Source organism: Cyprinus carpio, chromosome A17 (genome assembly GCF_018340385.1).
Source record: "Cyprinus carpio isolate SPL01 chromosome A17, ASM1834038v1, whole genome shotgun sequence".
Classification (NCBI taxonomy): Eukaryota; Metazoa; Chordata; class Actinopteri; order Cypriniformes; family Cyprinidae; genus Cyprinus; species Cyprinus carpio.
In genome coordinates this window covers 27,184,173-27,199,941 of record NC_056588.1, presented here as the reverse complement: position 1 = coordinate 27,199,941, position 15,769 = coordinate 27,184,173, and the positions used below count along the sequence as shown (strand labels likewise).

General features: G+C 39.2%; 1 protein-coding gene across 1 annotated transcript in view; it reads left to right on the top strand.

The window, feature by feature from the left end:
• The window catches only part of kif6 (kinesin family member 6), a 240,207-nt gene that overhangs the window by 136,106 nt on the left and 88,332 nt on the right, over positions 1-15,769 (top strand). The window contains 1 exon segment of the mRNA XM_042774549.1: positions 10,021-10,168. Within this exon segment, the coding sequence (XP_042630483.1) occupies positions 10,021-10,168 (148 nt within the window).

Here is a 15,769-nt window from a genome sequence, read left to right as displayed (position 1 = left end):
TGTATTGCTCTTATCTGTACGATCAAAACTGAAAGTGTAATTAAAGTTCTTTTCGGGGTTATCAGGAGAAAATACCTCAAAACGCGTATACGCGTTAATCGACTTCAGAGGGTTAAATGGTCTCTCAGTCTAGTTCTGTAGGCTACACAATCATGTGGAAGACTGCTGACTTGACAGTTGTCCAAAAGATGACCATTGACACCTTGCACAAGGAGTGCAAGACACAAAAGGTCATTGCAAAAGATGCTGGCTGTTCACAGAGCTCTGTGTCCAAGCACATTAATAGAGAGGCGAAGGGAAGGAAAGATGTGGTAAAAAAGTGTACAAGCAAAAAGGGATAAACCGCACCCTGGAGAGGATTGTGAAACAAAACCCATTCAAAAATGGTGGGGGAGATTCACAAAGAGTGGACTGCAGCTGGAGTCAGTGCTTCAAGAACCACTACGCACAGACATATGCAAGACATGGGTTTCAGCTGTCACATTCCTTGTGTCAAGCCACTCTTGAACAACAGACAGCGTCAGAATGGGCTAAAGACAAAAAGGACTGGACTGCTGCTGAGTGGTCCGAAGTTATATTCTCTGATGAAAGTAAATTTTGCATTTCCTTTGGAAATCAGGGTCCTAGAGTCTGGAGTAAGAGAGGAGAGGCACACAATCCAAGTTGCTTGAGGTCCAGTGTAAAGTTTCCACAGTCAGTGATGGTTTGGGGTGCCATGTCATCTGCAGGTGTTGGTCCACTGTGTTTTCTGAGGTCCAAGGTCAATGCAGCCGTATACCAGGAAGTTTTAAAGCACTTCATGCTTCCTGCTGCTGACCAACTTTATGGAGATGCAGATTTAATTTTCCAACAGGACTTGGCACCTGCACACAGTGCCAAAGCTACCAGTACCTGGTTTAAGGGACCATGGTATCCCTGTTCTTAATTGTCCAGCAAACTCGCCTGACCTTAACCCCATAGAAAATCTATGGGGTATTGTGAAGAGGAAGATGCGATATGCCAGACCCAAGAATGCAGAAGAGCTGAAGGCCACTATCAGAGCAACCTGGGCACTCATAACACCTGAGCAGTGCCACAGACTGATCGACTCCATGCCACGCCACATTGCTGGAGTAATTCAGGAAAAAGAGCCCCAACTAAGTATTGAGTGCTGTACATGCTCATACATTTCATGTTTATACTTTTCAGTTGGCCAAGATTTCTAAAAATCCTTTCTTTGTATTGGTCTTAAGTAATATTCTAATTTTCTGAGATACTGAATTTGGGATTTTCCTTAGTTGTCAGTTATAATCATCAAAATTCAAAGAATAAATCTTTGAAATATATCAGTCTGTGTGTAATGAATGAATATAATATACAAGTTTCACTTTTTGAATGGAATTAGTGAAATCAACTTTTTGATGATATTCTAATTATATGACCAGCACCTGTATATTTTTTTTTTGCTCAGAATAAACAGAAATGAGCTTGTTTGTAATTCTACATATACCCCCTCCACTCTATGACTGACTCTATTGATTCAACTGCCTCTATGGAAGTAAAATAATGCCGTATGTCTTTGAAACAAAACAAGCATATTGAATAGCACTAGCTGAAAAAATAATCCATTGCATTAAAAGTGCTTGCATTTTAATGCCTTGTATTTCCAGAGCTTGCATTTTTAGGTCCTGAAATCTAACATAGTTGTTTATTTAAGCTGTGAATATTTCAATTCAAAATATTTCATACACATTTTCATAATTAAAAATTCAATAATTCATATTCACCTTCCAGAATTAACTTCCAAAATATTCAGTCTGTTTAAAAATACGATGTATAATATTTGACAGGCAAATTTCGGTCCATTTTATTTCACTTTCCAAATATGCTTCCACAAATTCAGTGGTAAAATTCGGCAGAAAATTTGTCATTGCACATCCGGGAGCTGCAGGAATAGCAGTAGAGCACCGATGCATAATCTCCAGCTGCTGTCAGTCGCTCACCAGCAGGTGGCACAAGTGGCTGTTGATGAAGACTAAAGCAACAGGTGGATTAAGCCATTCATTCACAAAAACTGATCTGCAGAAATGGAGCAAGTGCTAAGTAGAAGTTTTGATTATCGGGGCAAGTATAAACATGTGGAAAAGCTGATTGTGTGTGTGTTTAATTAAACATCTTGTTTCTCTTAGCCTACATGTAAGCAGCTTTCTCTACCACAAAGGAGATTATAATGCTGTTTTACCCAATTCTGAAGTACAGAACTGACATTACATCTGAGGAAGACATATACATGTATTGCTTAGTCTCCGTAACTTTGTATCATGGCTTGTGTGACGCTGTGCTGTAATACTGGGGATCCCCTCACATCACACTCCAGGATTCCCCGACGACACGTAACGGGCCTCAATGAAGTAATAAAGTGATATAAGACCCAGATCTCAGAATACACTTTATTGATGATTATGCGAACTATATACAGGCAAGCAAATGAGAAAAGAGGAACGCAACGTGCTGCATTTTCTTTACATTTCTTTCCCTTACCACTGTTCTATAGAGTCAACAGTCCTACAAAGATATCAATACCATAATTAGTTTTAACAATATGCAAACACTTTATGTTGACATAAAAATAGGAGTTCAAAACCGCCTAAGTGTATTATGCAAGTTTAAACCGAAAAAAGTATTGATGCGCAATCGCACCCAAGGGACTGTTTGACAATTCTGCCAACTGGGATAAAACGTCCCAAGTGTTTTTATTACAATTAAAATAACACACTGTCAAATTCTAAAGCTTGTATTGCTCATAGTGATTTTCTACAGATGAGAGTTTGCCAATACCTCCCTTCATATATGTACAGTACACAATTATTTACATATAAAAGATCCCTGGAAAGTTTTTTTATGTTCCAAAGGTTGTAGTAGGTTGCTAGATACAAGACTGACTTACTGCAGGTTAGATTTTGCCAATATCTCCCTTACAGTATGTACATTACACAAATACCTTTTTTAAAAAAAAACTATTCACCAAAAGTTTTTTCTTATTTTTGTATTTTTTATTTTTTTATGTTGCACAGGTTGTAGTACATTGCCAGTTACAAGACTGACTTCATGTGAAATTTTGCCAATATCTACCTTACTGTATGTACCATTCACAATTATTTAAAACTAAATAAATAAATAAATCTGTAAGACCCCAAAAGGGATTTTTTATGTTCCAGGTTCTATTATAAAATATTGATGTACTTTATGTACAGCAAGGAAGGTATTAGCAAAACTTTACCTATAGTAGGTCAGTCTAGTCACTAAGAATGTACTACAACCTTTGGAACATTTAAAAAAAAAAAAAAAAAAAAAAAAAAAAAAAAACTTTATGTGAATTACAATAATTTTTAAGAATAATTATATACTCTATATACAGTGAGGAAGATATTGGCAAACTTTAAACTGTAGCAAGTCAGTCTGGTCACTAGTAACATACTAACATACAACATTTGGAACACAAAATAAATCCCATTTTAGTGAATTACTGTAATTATTTTTCTTTAAAAATATTTGTGTAGTGTAAATACTTAGGGAAAGTATTGTCTAAGGCAAGTTATTGGCAATATACATTTAGTCAGTTTGAGTAAATTAGTAATTTACTGTAAACTGTAATTAAATAAATTATTGTACTTCGTTTCGTTTTGATGTAAATTTGCAGATGGTCCCTAAAGCACCTTAGGCGAATATGCAGTGAATATCAAACATAAAACTACTGCCCTTGGTTTTCTGTGGGAGAAAAATTGGTTTGGTGAAACCTTGTGAGTTGAGGGCTCATATGCTGGGCTCATCTGCTTAAATGTACATAATATACAGTAATACATTTTATTAATTAGATGCCAAATCTAATCCATCATATTTTTAAACTGATTGAATATTTTGGAAGTGAATTCTGGAAGGTAAATATGAATTATTGAATTTTTAATTATGAAAATGTGAGTGAAATATTTTGAATTGAAATATTCACAGCTTAAATAAACAACTATGTTAAATTTAAGGACATAAAATGCAAGCCCTGAAAATACAAGGCATTTAAATGCAAGCACTGTTAATGCAATGTATTATTTTTTCAGTTAGTGCTATTCATCTACTCAGATGCAGGACAGCGGCACTCCAGGAACGATGTTGCCTATCCCTGCTGTAGGGAATGTCATCAGTGTGACTGGTGTCTAAAGCATATATGCATATATGCAGCTACTCCAATTTTGATTGGCGCTGTGTCACATGTTGGCATGCCACAGAAGCTATAAAAACCACCCAAAATAATGCAGCATTCGCATTTGCTTTTCAGCAAGTTCTCTGTGTAAACACTTGTTGGTGTTCTGTATAAAAAAGAAAAAGAAAGAAATTGTGAGTGTGAAGCAGTTCAAAGCGTGTGTGCCTCCCTGGCTGCCCACAGTATTTAATGGGTGGGGACACTCACACGATCTTACCCTGCTTAGGAGCAGCTGAGAAGCCTGTAGAAAAAGTAAGCTAAATGAGCACTTCCTGCAGTGCAAATTACAGCATCCATGTTGCGGCTTACCATTACTTCTAGACCTCCACACTGAGGTGTTGAGGTTGTGGAATAAGCCTTTCTCCTCATCGATTTCAGCCCTAATGTTTTGAATTATGGATTGTTTTTTGGGCTGAGGGAGAATGGCTATGGGGATGCCCAGAGATGCTCTCCCCTGATGTTGCGTCATCCCTAAAGGCCCAATGTTTGGTAATCTTTGGTGGGCAAAGCATATGTGGCGGCAGGTCAGGCGGGTGCTTGTTTGCATAAAATGACCATCTTGAAAGCATACCTGCTTAAGGACCAGGACAAAGGTGGGGAGGTTGGGCCAGATGATATTAAAGAGCTGAGTCAAGCCACCGACTTGTCTCTCCATGCCACTAAAGGCTGTAATACACTACACAACTTTTAAAATCTGAACAACTTTTAAAACAATGGGCATCATACAATTACAGACTTTTCAATAGTCACAGAGGAAAAACTGGCCATCATACACTTAATGACTGGGAATCACACACTACCAAAATTTTAAATAGTTCAGATCACAACAAACACATGCATAAACATGCGACTTGTTGATAGGAGACGCATGACAAATAAAAACAATATGTGTTCTAAAATCGGCTCCTAATATCAACTGTTTAATATCTTCCAACTGGATGAAATCATAGTCTGAAGCTAAAAAAATCAGTGTCTGTGACCATACACCTCGTGACAAAATTGTGTAATGTCTTCCAGCCTTAAGGAGATGGCACAGGTGGCTATGGAGAGACACCTTTGGATGAATCTATCTGGCATCAAGAAGAAGGATAAAACATTCCTCCTAGATGTCCTGCTGTCTCCTCCTGGCCTCTTTAGCAATGCTGTGTGTTTGGTTGTCGAGAGGATCCAGAGGTTCCTGGACAGTTGCTTCAGGACACTGAACTCAGTTATTCATGCATACCTGAGATCAGCCACGAGAGGCTGGCTGCCTTGGTTGATAATTGGCAGCCTGGAAACTTGTGCCAAATGTGTCTCAGTGAGTCCTGCACACAGTAGAGAAGAGGTACAGCATCCAATTTGTTTCTCACCCGCTGAGATTCAACGGGGTGTTGTGGTAATAGAATAGGAAGTGCTATCTCTCTTGGCAAAGCAATCTGTAGAACGTATTCCTCCTCCTGAGAGAAAGAGTCCAGGTTTTACAGTCAGTACTTTATAGTTCCGAAGAAGGGGGTATGCATAACATTATAGATCTGCATCAGTTAAATCAAGTTACCTTCTGTATGTGAGACCATTACAGTGGTGGCTCAGAACCAAGGGGTTTACCCTGAGAGACAACCAGTTCCGCACAATCAAGTTTATGTGCAAATACTTTCATTCTTTGATGATGTGGAAGAAACCTTGGTATCTGTCCCAAGGACCTGTGCTGGGGGCGTACAGGATGGGTGGCTGTATTTCTAACTCTGGGGTACTTTCTCCCAGAACTCAGAGGCTACCACAACCTTGTCTTCACAGACAGCACATCTGTAGTTTCATACAGTATAACACAGAAGTGAGCACACCCCTCACATTTTTGTAAATATTTTATTATATCTTTTCATGTGACAACACTGAAGAAATGACACTTTGCTACAATGTAAAGTAGTGAGTGTACAGCTTGCATAACAGTGTAAATTTGCTGTCCCCTCAAAATAACTCAACATACAGCCATTAATGTCTAAACCGCTGTCCACAAAAGTGAGTACACCCCTAAGTGAAAATGTCCAAATTGGTCCCAATTAGCCATTTTCTCTCCCCAGTGTTAGGTGACTCATTAGTGTTACAAGGTCTCAGGTGTGAATAAGGGAGCAGGTGTGTTAAATTTGGTGTTATCGCTCTCACTCTCTCATACTGGTCACTGGAAGTTCAACATGGCAGCTCATGGCAAAGAACTCCCTGAGGATCTAAAAAAAATAATTGTTGCTCTACATAAAGATGGCATAGGCTATAAGAAGATTGGCAAGACCCTGAAACTGAGCTGCAGTACGGTGGCCAAGATCATACAGCGGTTTAACCCTCTGGAGTCTAAGGGTATTTTTGGGGCCTGGAGAAGTTTTGTCATGCCCTGACATTTGTGCTTTTTTCAGTTTCTTATAAATATCTAAATGGCTAAAGTCTAATCTCACTGTAATCAGCACAAACTAGGCTATAATAATATGTGAGCAGCATGAATGTACATGATTGTGTTTTTGAGAAAAAAAAATGTTATGCGTGGTTAGTGAAAAACTAAAAATGTTAAATCACTTGAAAAAGGCAATAAAAACACATACAGAAAAATTGGTTCCCAGGAAATTTGAGAACTGGAGCTTGTAGCCTGGAATTTTTTTTTTCTAAATGATGTGAAAATCATCTTGTTTACTCACTTACAGAAAACAATATATTGATTTAAATTTTCTAAGACAGTTTTTGTGGTAAAAGTCATATGCGAGTAGGCGTCAACTATCATGAATTCACACCTGAGAAGACAAAAGACCTGCATAATGAGCTGCATAATGAGCCATTCAGTCACCTGTGTCACTGAGAGGGGTGAGTTACAAGAAAGAATGTGAGGACAAAATAAATCTATATAATTTTATGTTTGTAGTTTATTTAGAATACATTTAATTATCCCACAACATAATTTAATATTCACTTGTGAGTGCAAACAGTTTATTAGGAAAAATCAAAGCTGACTTTCAAACTGAATTTTTTGCATCATTACTCCAGTCACACAGTCCTTCAGAAATCCTTTTAACAATCTTATTTTCTACAAAAAAACATTTATTGTTATTATTATCATCATCATTATCATTATTATTATTATTATTATTATTATTATTATTATTATTAATGTTGAAAAGAGCTGAGAATATTTTTTTAGGTTTTTTAGGGGGGATAAATTGAAAGAACAGCAATGATTGTTACATTTGTTACAGTTACATTTATTGTTACATTTATATTATTTACATCAAGCTTTTGAATGGTATAGTGGTGTATATTGTTATTGAAACTTCATAATATTTCACTTGATTATACATTTAGTCAGGAATTATAGTTTGGAAAAAGTCTTTGGAAAAAGTCTAACTAGTAAAATGTTTACACGTTATGTGAAAACTAGTACAAGTATATAAATAAATAAAAAGAGACTTACTCATGTTTATGAACTCTGCTGAATAAAGTGCTTCATTCTTTTTTCTGAGGAAATCCAAATCTCAAATCCTCAACCACATCACATCTTTTTGGGGTGAATTATGTCTTATTCCTCTCATCGCGAAGCAAACAGTAAAATAAAAAAAACTTGAAGAACAATCTCGCTGCGTTGTCTTCTGTTGTGTGGGCGTATTCAAAAAGCCGCGCGCTTCAGTGAAACATTTGAATCTCAAAAGCGCGCTCGGCGCGGGGGCGTGGTCGCATTAGAAGATAATGAAGGGGGATGTGAAAAACGGACATCGCGTTGTTTTCATATGGATTACTTTATCACAGAATATTTGTTTTCAGCAGCACTTGTTTAGTTTAAAAGTAGACATGTCAGGCTTTCTATAGATATCTCTCTCATGTCTCTTCGTTGAGTATTCACTGAGTTACAGTTCATTTTAATGACGCATTTGTATCTGAAGATCAGCGCAGACAAAGGCTGCAGACAGCACTCCTTGTTTGTTATCTTTATTTATAAGTGCACAAAGTTTTGCTGTTATTATGTCTGTATACAAAAAAAAAGTAGACCCTTTACAGATTCGATTGATGTATTGCACTTATCTGTACGATCAAAACTGAAAGTGTAATTTAAGTTCTTTTCGGGGTTATCAGGAGAAAATACCCCAAAACGCGTATACGCGTTAATCGACTCCAGAGGGTTAACAACAGGTTCCACTCAGAACAGGCCTTGCTATGGTCGACCAAAGAAGTTGGGTGCACGTGCTCAGCGTCATATCCAGAGGTTGTGTTTGGGAAATAGACGTATGAGTGCTGCCAGCATTGCTGCAGAGGTTGAAGGGGTGGGGGGTCAGCCTGTCAGTGCTCAGACCATACGCCACACACTGCATCAAATTGGTCTGCATGGCTGTCATCCCAGAAGGAAGCCTGTTCTAAAGATGATGCACAAGAAAACCCGCAAACAGTTTGCGGAAGACAAGCAGACTAAGGACATGGATTACTGGACCCATGTCCTGTGGTCGGATGAGACCAAGATAAACTTATTTGGTTCAGATGGTGTCAAGGGTGTGTGGTGGCAACCAGGTGAGGAGTGCAAAGACAAGTGCGTCTTGCCTACAGTCAAGCATGGTGGTGGGAGTGTCATTGTCTGTGGCTGCATGAGTGCTGTCGGCACTGGGGAGCTACAGTTCATTGAGGGAACCATGAATGCCAACATATACTGTGACATACTGAAGCAGAGCATGATCCCCTCCCTTCGGAGACTGGGCTGCAGGGCAGTATTCCAACATGATAATGAACCTTCAACAAACACACCTCCAAGACTACCACTGCCTTGCTAAAGAAGCTGAGGATAAAAGTGATGGACTGGCCAAGCATGTCTCCAGACCTAAACCCTATTGACCATCTGATGCCCCCTCAAACAGAAGGTGGAGGAGCGCAAGGTCTCTAACATCCACCAGCTCCATGATGTCGTCATGGAGGAGTGGAAGAGGACTCCAGTGACAACCTGTGAAGCTCTGGTGAACTCCATGCCCAAGAGGGTTAAGGCAGCGCTGGAAAATAATGGTGGCCACACAAAATATTGACACTTTGGGCGCAATTTGTACATTTTTGCTTAGGGGTATACTCACTTTTGTGGCCAGCGGTTTAGACCTTAATGGCTGTGTGTTGAGTTGGGGAAAGCAAATTTACACTTATACAAGCTGTACACTCACTACTTTACATTGTAGCAAAGTGTAATTTCTTCAGTGTTGTCACATGAAAAGATATAATAAAAAAATTACGAAAATGTGAGGGGTGTACTCACTTCTGTGAGATACTGTACATAAAAAATTGAGGGGTCTGAGGTCACACCTTCTATGAAGACTGGTGAACCTGATCCTCCTGTGGTCCCAGGGAAAACTGCTTTCTCTCAGAGCATTTTAAATCCCTGGGCACCTCAGTGTGGAAGCAGATGGCAGGGTCTGAGGACCGGGGAATGAAGACAAGGCAAACTTAGTTTGGAAGAAGGTCAGCCAGGAGGAAATAGATCTCTTCACAAAATACAAGAGAGGACTTCACGTGCCATTTGAACTGAGGCGCAGCAGCAAGCACAAATAACACATTGTTAGATTTATGTTAGACTTGTTCACTTAACATTTAAAATAGTTTTTACAACAGAAACATTGTGGAATGTCAGTATTTTTGTTGTGTGCCCTGAACAATACTTTTTTTATTCTTTAAAAAATAAATAAAAAATGCTTAAGACCTTCTTGTCTAAAATAAAAGGAGACTACATTCTAGCTACATGTAAGTAATTCTCCAACATTTTAATCTATTACATATCACACATGCAAACAAGTTTCCTTTCTCTTCAGGTGAAGGTACGAGAGGGATCCTGTGCTCAAAATGGAATGAGTAATGACAGTACTCCTTTAATGGTTGTCTCTGATGGAGAGCAAAGAAAATCATATGCAGAAGTCCAGAAGCTGCGGGACATGTTGACCCACCGTGATAATGAGATCAGTATCCTTTACTCAAATTATGAATAATTAAATATATTATTCAAATTAATGCCAATTAGTTGGTTCAAATAAAAATAACTAGTTCAAACTTTTTTCCTGTCAAACAACCAGATTTTTTTATATAGTTTGTAATACGTTTTTCCCCTATTTTGTAATAATACTGATTACTGATTGTGATTAAGGATTTGTTTAAGTTTCACATTTTCTGGAAAAATAAGTTTTCTTAATCACTATATCTTCTCAACAATAATGAAAACTGAGAAATTATTTGTCATTCTTTTGGCATCCTGACATAGAACCGGCCCCTTAATTATGGAGAACGTTAAGGTTTATTATAATTTAAACAGATGAGTTATAAAAACATTTAAAAAGAAGGGTTATGATCAGGCAAGAGGTAGGACCCGTGTAAATATCGGAGCAGTTTCCAGCAGTGGAGAGAACTCAAGAAGCGGGAAGGCCTGGACTCGGACGCCGATGTTGCTTTGTTTCTTCTTGATAGGTGAGTTTTTTTTTGTTTTTGATTTTTCTTTTCTGTGTTGGCTTTTGCTTGAATATGCTGCAGCCGGCAAGCATAGCAGATTCTGCCATTGTTGCTGCCAGGGTTGTGTACGTACATGTGGGGTGGAGTTATCAAAATAGGGGCGATGTCCTGTTGTGATATGGGCGTGTTTGTTTTGGTGCTTTCAAATATCAACATTGTTTGGCAAAAATAGCTTAGTGCACTTTTAACAATGTCCTTACTACATTTCTGGGCCTTGAACATGGTAGTTCTTCTTCAGGAACTCGAGCTGCGTCGAAACACTTTGGGAACCCCTTCAGCATGACCAAGCTCTGAATCACATGTGTAATCAGTCCAATGGATGGGCGAGATGTCATGGGCGGGGTGACGTAGCGACCAGGAGGCTTAAAAGCATGTGTGGTGAAACCGGCATCAGCTTTTTGTCATTCAGCAAGCACTCTGTGTGTGTTTTAGTTGCTATCTCTTTGTGGGTCTTATTTAGTATTGTTTGTCCACCTATAAGCTCCATTATGTCAAAGCTTCAGTCAAGAGAAGCATTTGTGCGAGTAGGCAGCGTTCAGGCTATATTTCGGGTGGACACACACACAGTTTGTGTGTTGTCTGTTTGGGAGCAAACCATGCAGAGTCAGCTTTCACATTGAGGGCGTTTTGTTACTGCCTTGCTTTGCTCTCAGAGGGCTCTCTTTGAGGAAGGAGCTTTCACTAGCGTTTCTTGAGGTGCTGGCCCTGCTTTCGCTGAGGCGGAACGGTGGCTGGGCTTGCGGGTTTCACATATGGATCCGGTGGAGGGAATGTAGATGGACAAGTTCCTATCTTCTTCCTTAACCACCAGATCCGGCGCCCACTCTTGGGGTTTCCGAAGCCCACGCTGTGGTTCTTGCCCCCTTGGCTCTGCCTGTCTTTCTCCTTGGAGATTGATACAGAGGGGGCGATGTGCTCACCGGTTGCACAAGCATCAGTTGCACAAGCATATTATGTCTATTATTATAATGAGCAGCATTAATGGGGAGCAGAAAATTCCCTCTGAGGCCCATTGTTGTGCCATTCATCCATGACCATCATCTCATGTTGTAGCATGATAATGCATGGCCCCATGTTGCAAGGATCTGTACACAATTCTTGGAAGCTGAAAGCATCCAAGTTCTTGCATGGCCAGCATACTCACCAGACATGTCACCTATTGAGCATGTTTGGGATGCTCTGGATCAGCGTATACAACAGCGTGTTCCAGTTCCTGCCTATATACAGCAACTTCGCACAGCCATTGAAGAGGAATGGACCAACATTCCATATTTAACAAACTGTTCCACTCTATGTATTTGCAATAGGATATAATTAGAATGAATGTACAAATGTTTGCCATAAGTATTCTAGTCTTAACATATAAATAATATTTTTATTAACAAATACAAATTATGATTTACTATGTTGTGCACAAAATAACACACCAAAACCTTTGGTAATTGTATAGAACCAATTATAACAAACTCGTACTTCTATGGTAAAAGTTTACTATAAATCTGAAAGTATTTTGGGGAGGGATCTACATACCAACTTTTCACAATCATTAAACTGTTTGATGTAAAAAAAAAACAATAGAACAAAAAAAAATTATTTTCTTCGTAGAGATATATTATGAAAAAACAACAACAGTGAAATGCACAATAATAAACCCAAAACAAATTAACATACCATAATCCAATAGTACAAATGACTCAACCAACAATTAAAAAAAAAAATGCATAGTCATGATGACATGAGCATGTAATGTCAGATGTAATGAATGCGGAAATACTTAGGCTATATGCCACAGTCCATAGTTGAAAGAAGAACTCTTCTAGACAATGTAGATGTACCCAATTATTCAAACCTTGGTAACAGTCCAGACCAAATTCAATACTCCACACAGCAATTCCAGACAAAAGCAGAAACCATTTCTTATCCTCTTCAAGTAATATCCCATTTCAGTGACCCAAAGCAAAGCTGGCAAATTTGTCCTTTCTATTTCCAACATGTACCATGAAATAGCAAAATGGACCATGGGTACAAAAAAAAGGGTAGGTAAAAGGAGTCCTTCTACAAACAAAATATTAAACATTATAAACCTCACCAACAAAGGAATACAATTTATTCAGCCACCATTGAAAAAAAGAACCTTACTTTGATTGAGCATAAAACGGTACGTTTCCCAATCAGGACATCAGTATGGGTAAGGTTACCAGAGGGAAGCCATGCTTTCCTCTTACCAAACAGCTCTCTCTTCTTCTACTTCTTACCTGTATTTAACCTTAGCATAAAGGAACAACAGTGTCCCCCTAATGGTGGGTAGTAGAATAACACCATAAGTAACTTTGAAACTGTTACATACCCCCCTGATCAGAAAGAGACTTGTCATAACCATAACAAGTTTTCAAATTCTGCACATGATGAGTCTCACCATTTTCAGAATCATTAAGGAAAGAAACAGAATAGTTGACAGGACCAAGACATTTGACAATCTCAGCTGGACCCTTCCACTTTGCGGCTAATTTAGCCATAAAGCGTTCTTCAGCTCTGGATAAAGGGTGAGACCGGACCCAGACTACATCGCCCACCTGAAATTTACTATACTTGCGTCGCAAGTCATAGTAATATTTTTGTCTATGTTGAGCTCGTTCCACATTTTTTTTTACAAGGTCCATGAGGTGTTCTTTTCCACCACACTATAGGCAGGACTACAAGGATTCGGAGGTCGATGTAAAGCCCTCTCTAACGGTCCCTTTAATTTCCACCCCAGAGCTACTTCAGCTGGCGTGAATCCTATGCTCTCTTTGAAAGTAGTATTGATTGCAAACCTAAATTCAGGCAACCATTGGTTCCATTGGTGATGCTGATCTCCCACATATGAAGCAATCATTGTCTTAAGGTTGCAATTGATCCGTTCTGTCATATTCGTTTGGGGATGATAGGATGTAGTCAATTTTTGTACTACTCCCCAATGTTTGCAGATTAAGTAAAGTAGCTGTGAGGTAAACTGAGCTCCGCAATCCGACACCAAATAAGCAGGGGTGCCCTATCATGTAAAGATTTCCTCAACTAGGATTCTGGGTATTTGGGGAGCTTTCACCACTCTCAAATGAAATAACTCCACCCACTTGGAACAGTAGTCAACAGTTACTAAGATGTGTTAATTTTGTTTGTCACTCTTTGGGAAAGGACCCATCAGATCAACTCCAAGCATATAACTGGGTTCGACTACTGGTGTGGACTGTAGATATCCCGATAACTTGGTTAACACAGGTTTATACTTTTGACACGGTTGACACTCTTTGCAATACTTCCACATGTCAGTTCTCACATTTGGACAATAGGCTATGTCCAGAAGTCAAAGAAGGGTTTTTAATCTTCCAAGATGACTGCTTAATGGGTTATCATGTACATATTGCAAAAACTCTTTACGAAAACACCATGGTATGATGAGCTGTACAGTCGTGGCCAAAAGTTTTGAGAATTACATAAATATTAGTTTTCAAAAAGTTTGCTGCTAAACTGCTTTTAGATCTTTGTTTCAGTTGTTTCTGTGATGTACTGAAATATAATTACAAGCACTTCATACGTTTCAAAGGCTTTTATCGACAATTACATGACATTTATTCAAAGAGTCAGTATTTGCAGTGTTGGCCCTTCTTTTTCAGGACCTCTGCAATTCGACTGGGCATGCTCTCAATCAACTTCTGGGCCAAATCCTGACTGATAGCAACCCATTCTTTCATAATAACTTCTTGGAGTTTGTCAGAATTAGTGGGTTTTTGTTTGTCCACCCGCCTCTTGAGGATTTACCACAAGTTCTCAATGGGATTAAGATCTGGGGAGTTTCCAGGCCATGGACCCAAAATTTCAACATTCTGGTCCCCGAGCCACTTAGTTATCACTTTTGCCTTATGGCACGGTGCTCCATCGTGCTGGAAAATGCATTGTTCTTCACCAAACTGTTGTTGGGTTGTTGGAAGAAGTTGCTGTTGGAGGGTGTTTTGGTACCACTTTTTATTCATGGCTTTGTTTTTGGGCAGAATTGTGAGTGAGCCCACGCCCTTGGATGAGAAGCAACCCCACACATGAATGGTGTCAGGATGCTTTACTGTTGGCATGACACAGGACTGATGGTAGCGCTCACCTTTTCTTCTCCGGACAAGCCTTTTTCCAGATGCCCTAAACAATCGGAAAGGGGCTTCATCGGAGAATATGACTTTGCCCCAGTCTTCAGCAGTCCATTCACTATACTTTCTGCAGAAGATCAATCTGTCCCTGATGTTTTTTTTTGGAGAGAAGTGGCTTTTTTGCTGCCCTTCTTGACACTAGGCCATATTCCAAAAGTCTTCGCCTCACTGTGCGTGCAGATGTGCTCACACCTGCCTGCTGCCATTCCTGAGCAAGCTCTGCACTGGTGGCACTCCGATCCCGCAGCTGAATCCTCTTTAGGAGACGATCCTGGGGCTTGCTGGACTTTCTTGGACGCCCTGAAGCCTTCTTTACAAGAATTGAACCTCTTTCCTTGAAGTTCTTGATGAACCTATAAATTGTTGATTTAGGTGCAATCTTAGTAGCCACAATATCCTTGCCTGTGAAGCCATTTTTTATGCAACGCAATGATGGCTGCACGTGTTTCTTTGCAGGTCACCATGGTTAACAATGGAAGAACAATGATTTCAAGCATCACCCTCCTTTTAATATGTCAAGTCTGCCATTCTAACCCAATCAGCCTGACATAATGATCTCCAGCCTTGTGCTCGTCAACATTCTCACCTGAGTTAACAAGATGATTACTGAAATGATCTCAGCAGGTCCTTTAATGACAGCAATGAAGTGCAGTGGAAAGGTTTTTTTGGGATTAAGTTAATTTTCATGGCAAAGAAGGACTATGCAATTCATCTGATCACTCTTCATAACATTCTGTAGTATATGCAAATTGCTATTATAAAAACTTAAGCAGCAACTTTTCCAATTTCCAATATTTATGTAATTCTCAAAACTTTTGGCCACGACTGTAGTTTCTGTCCCTTATTTCCATCAGGTACACTGCGGAACAGTACTCCATTCTCGAGC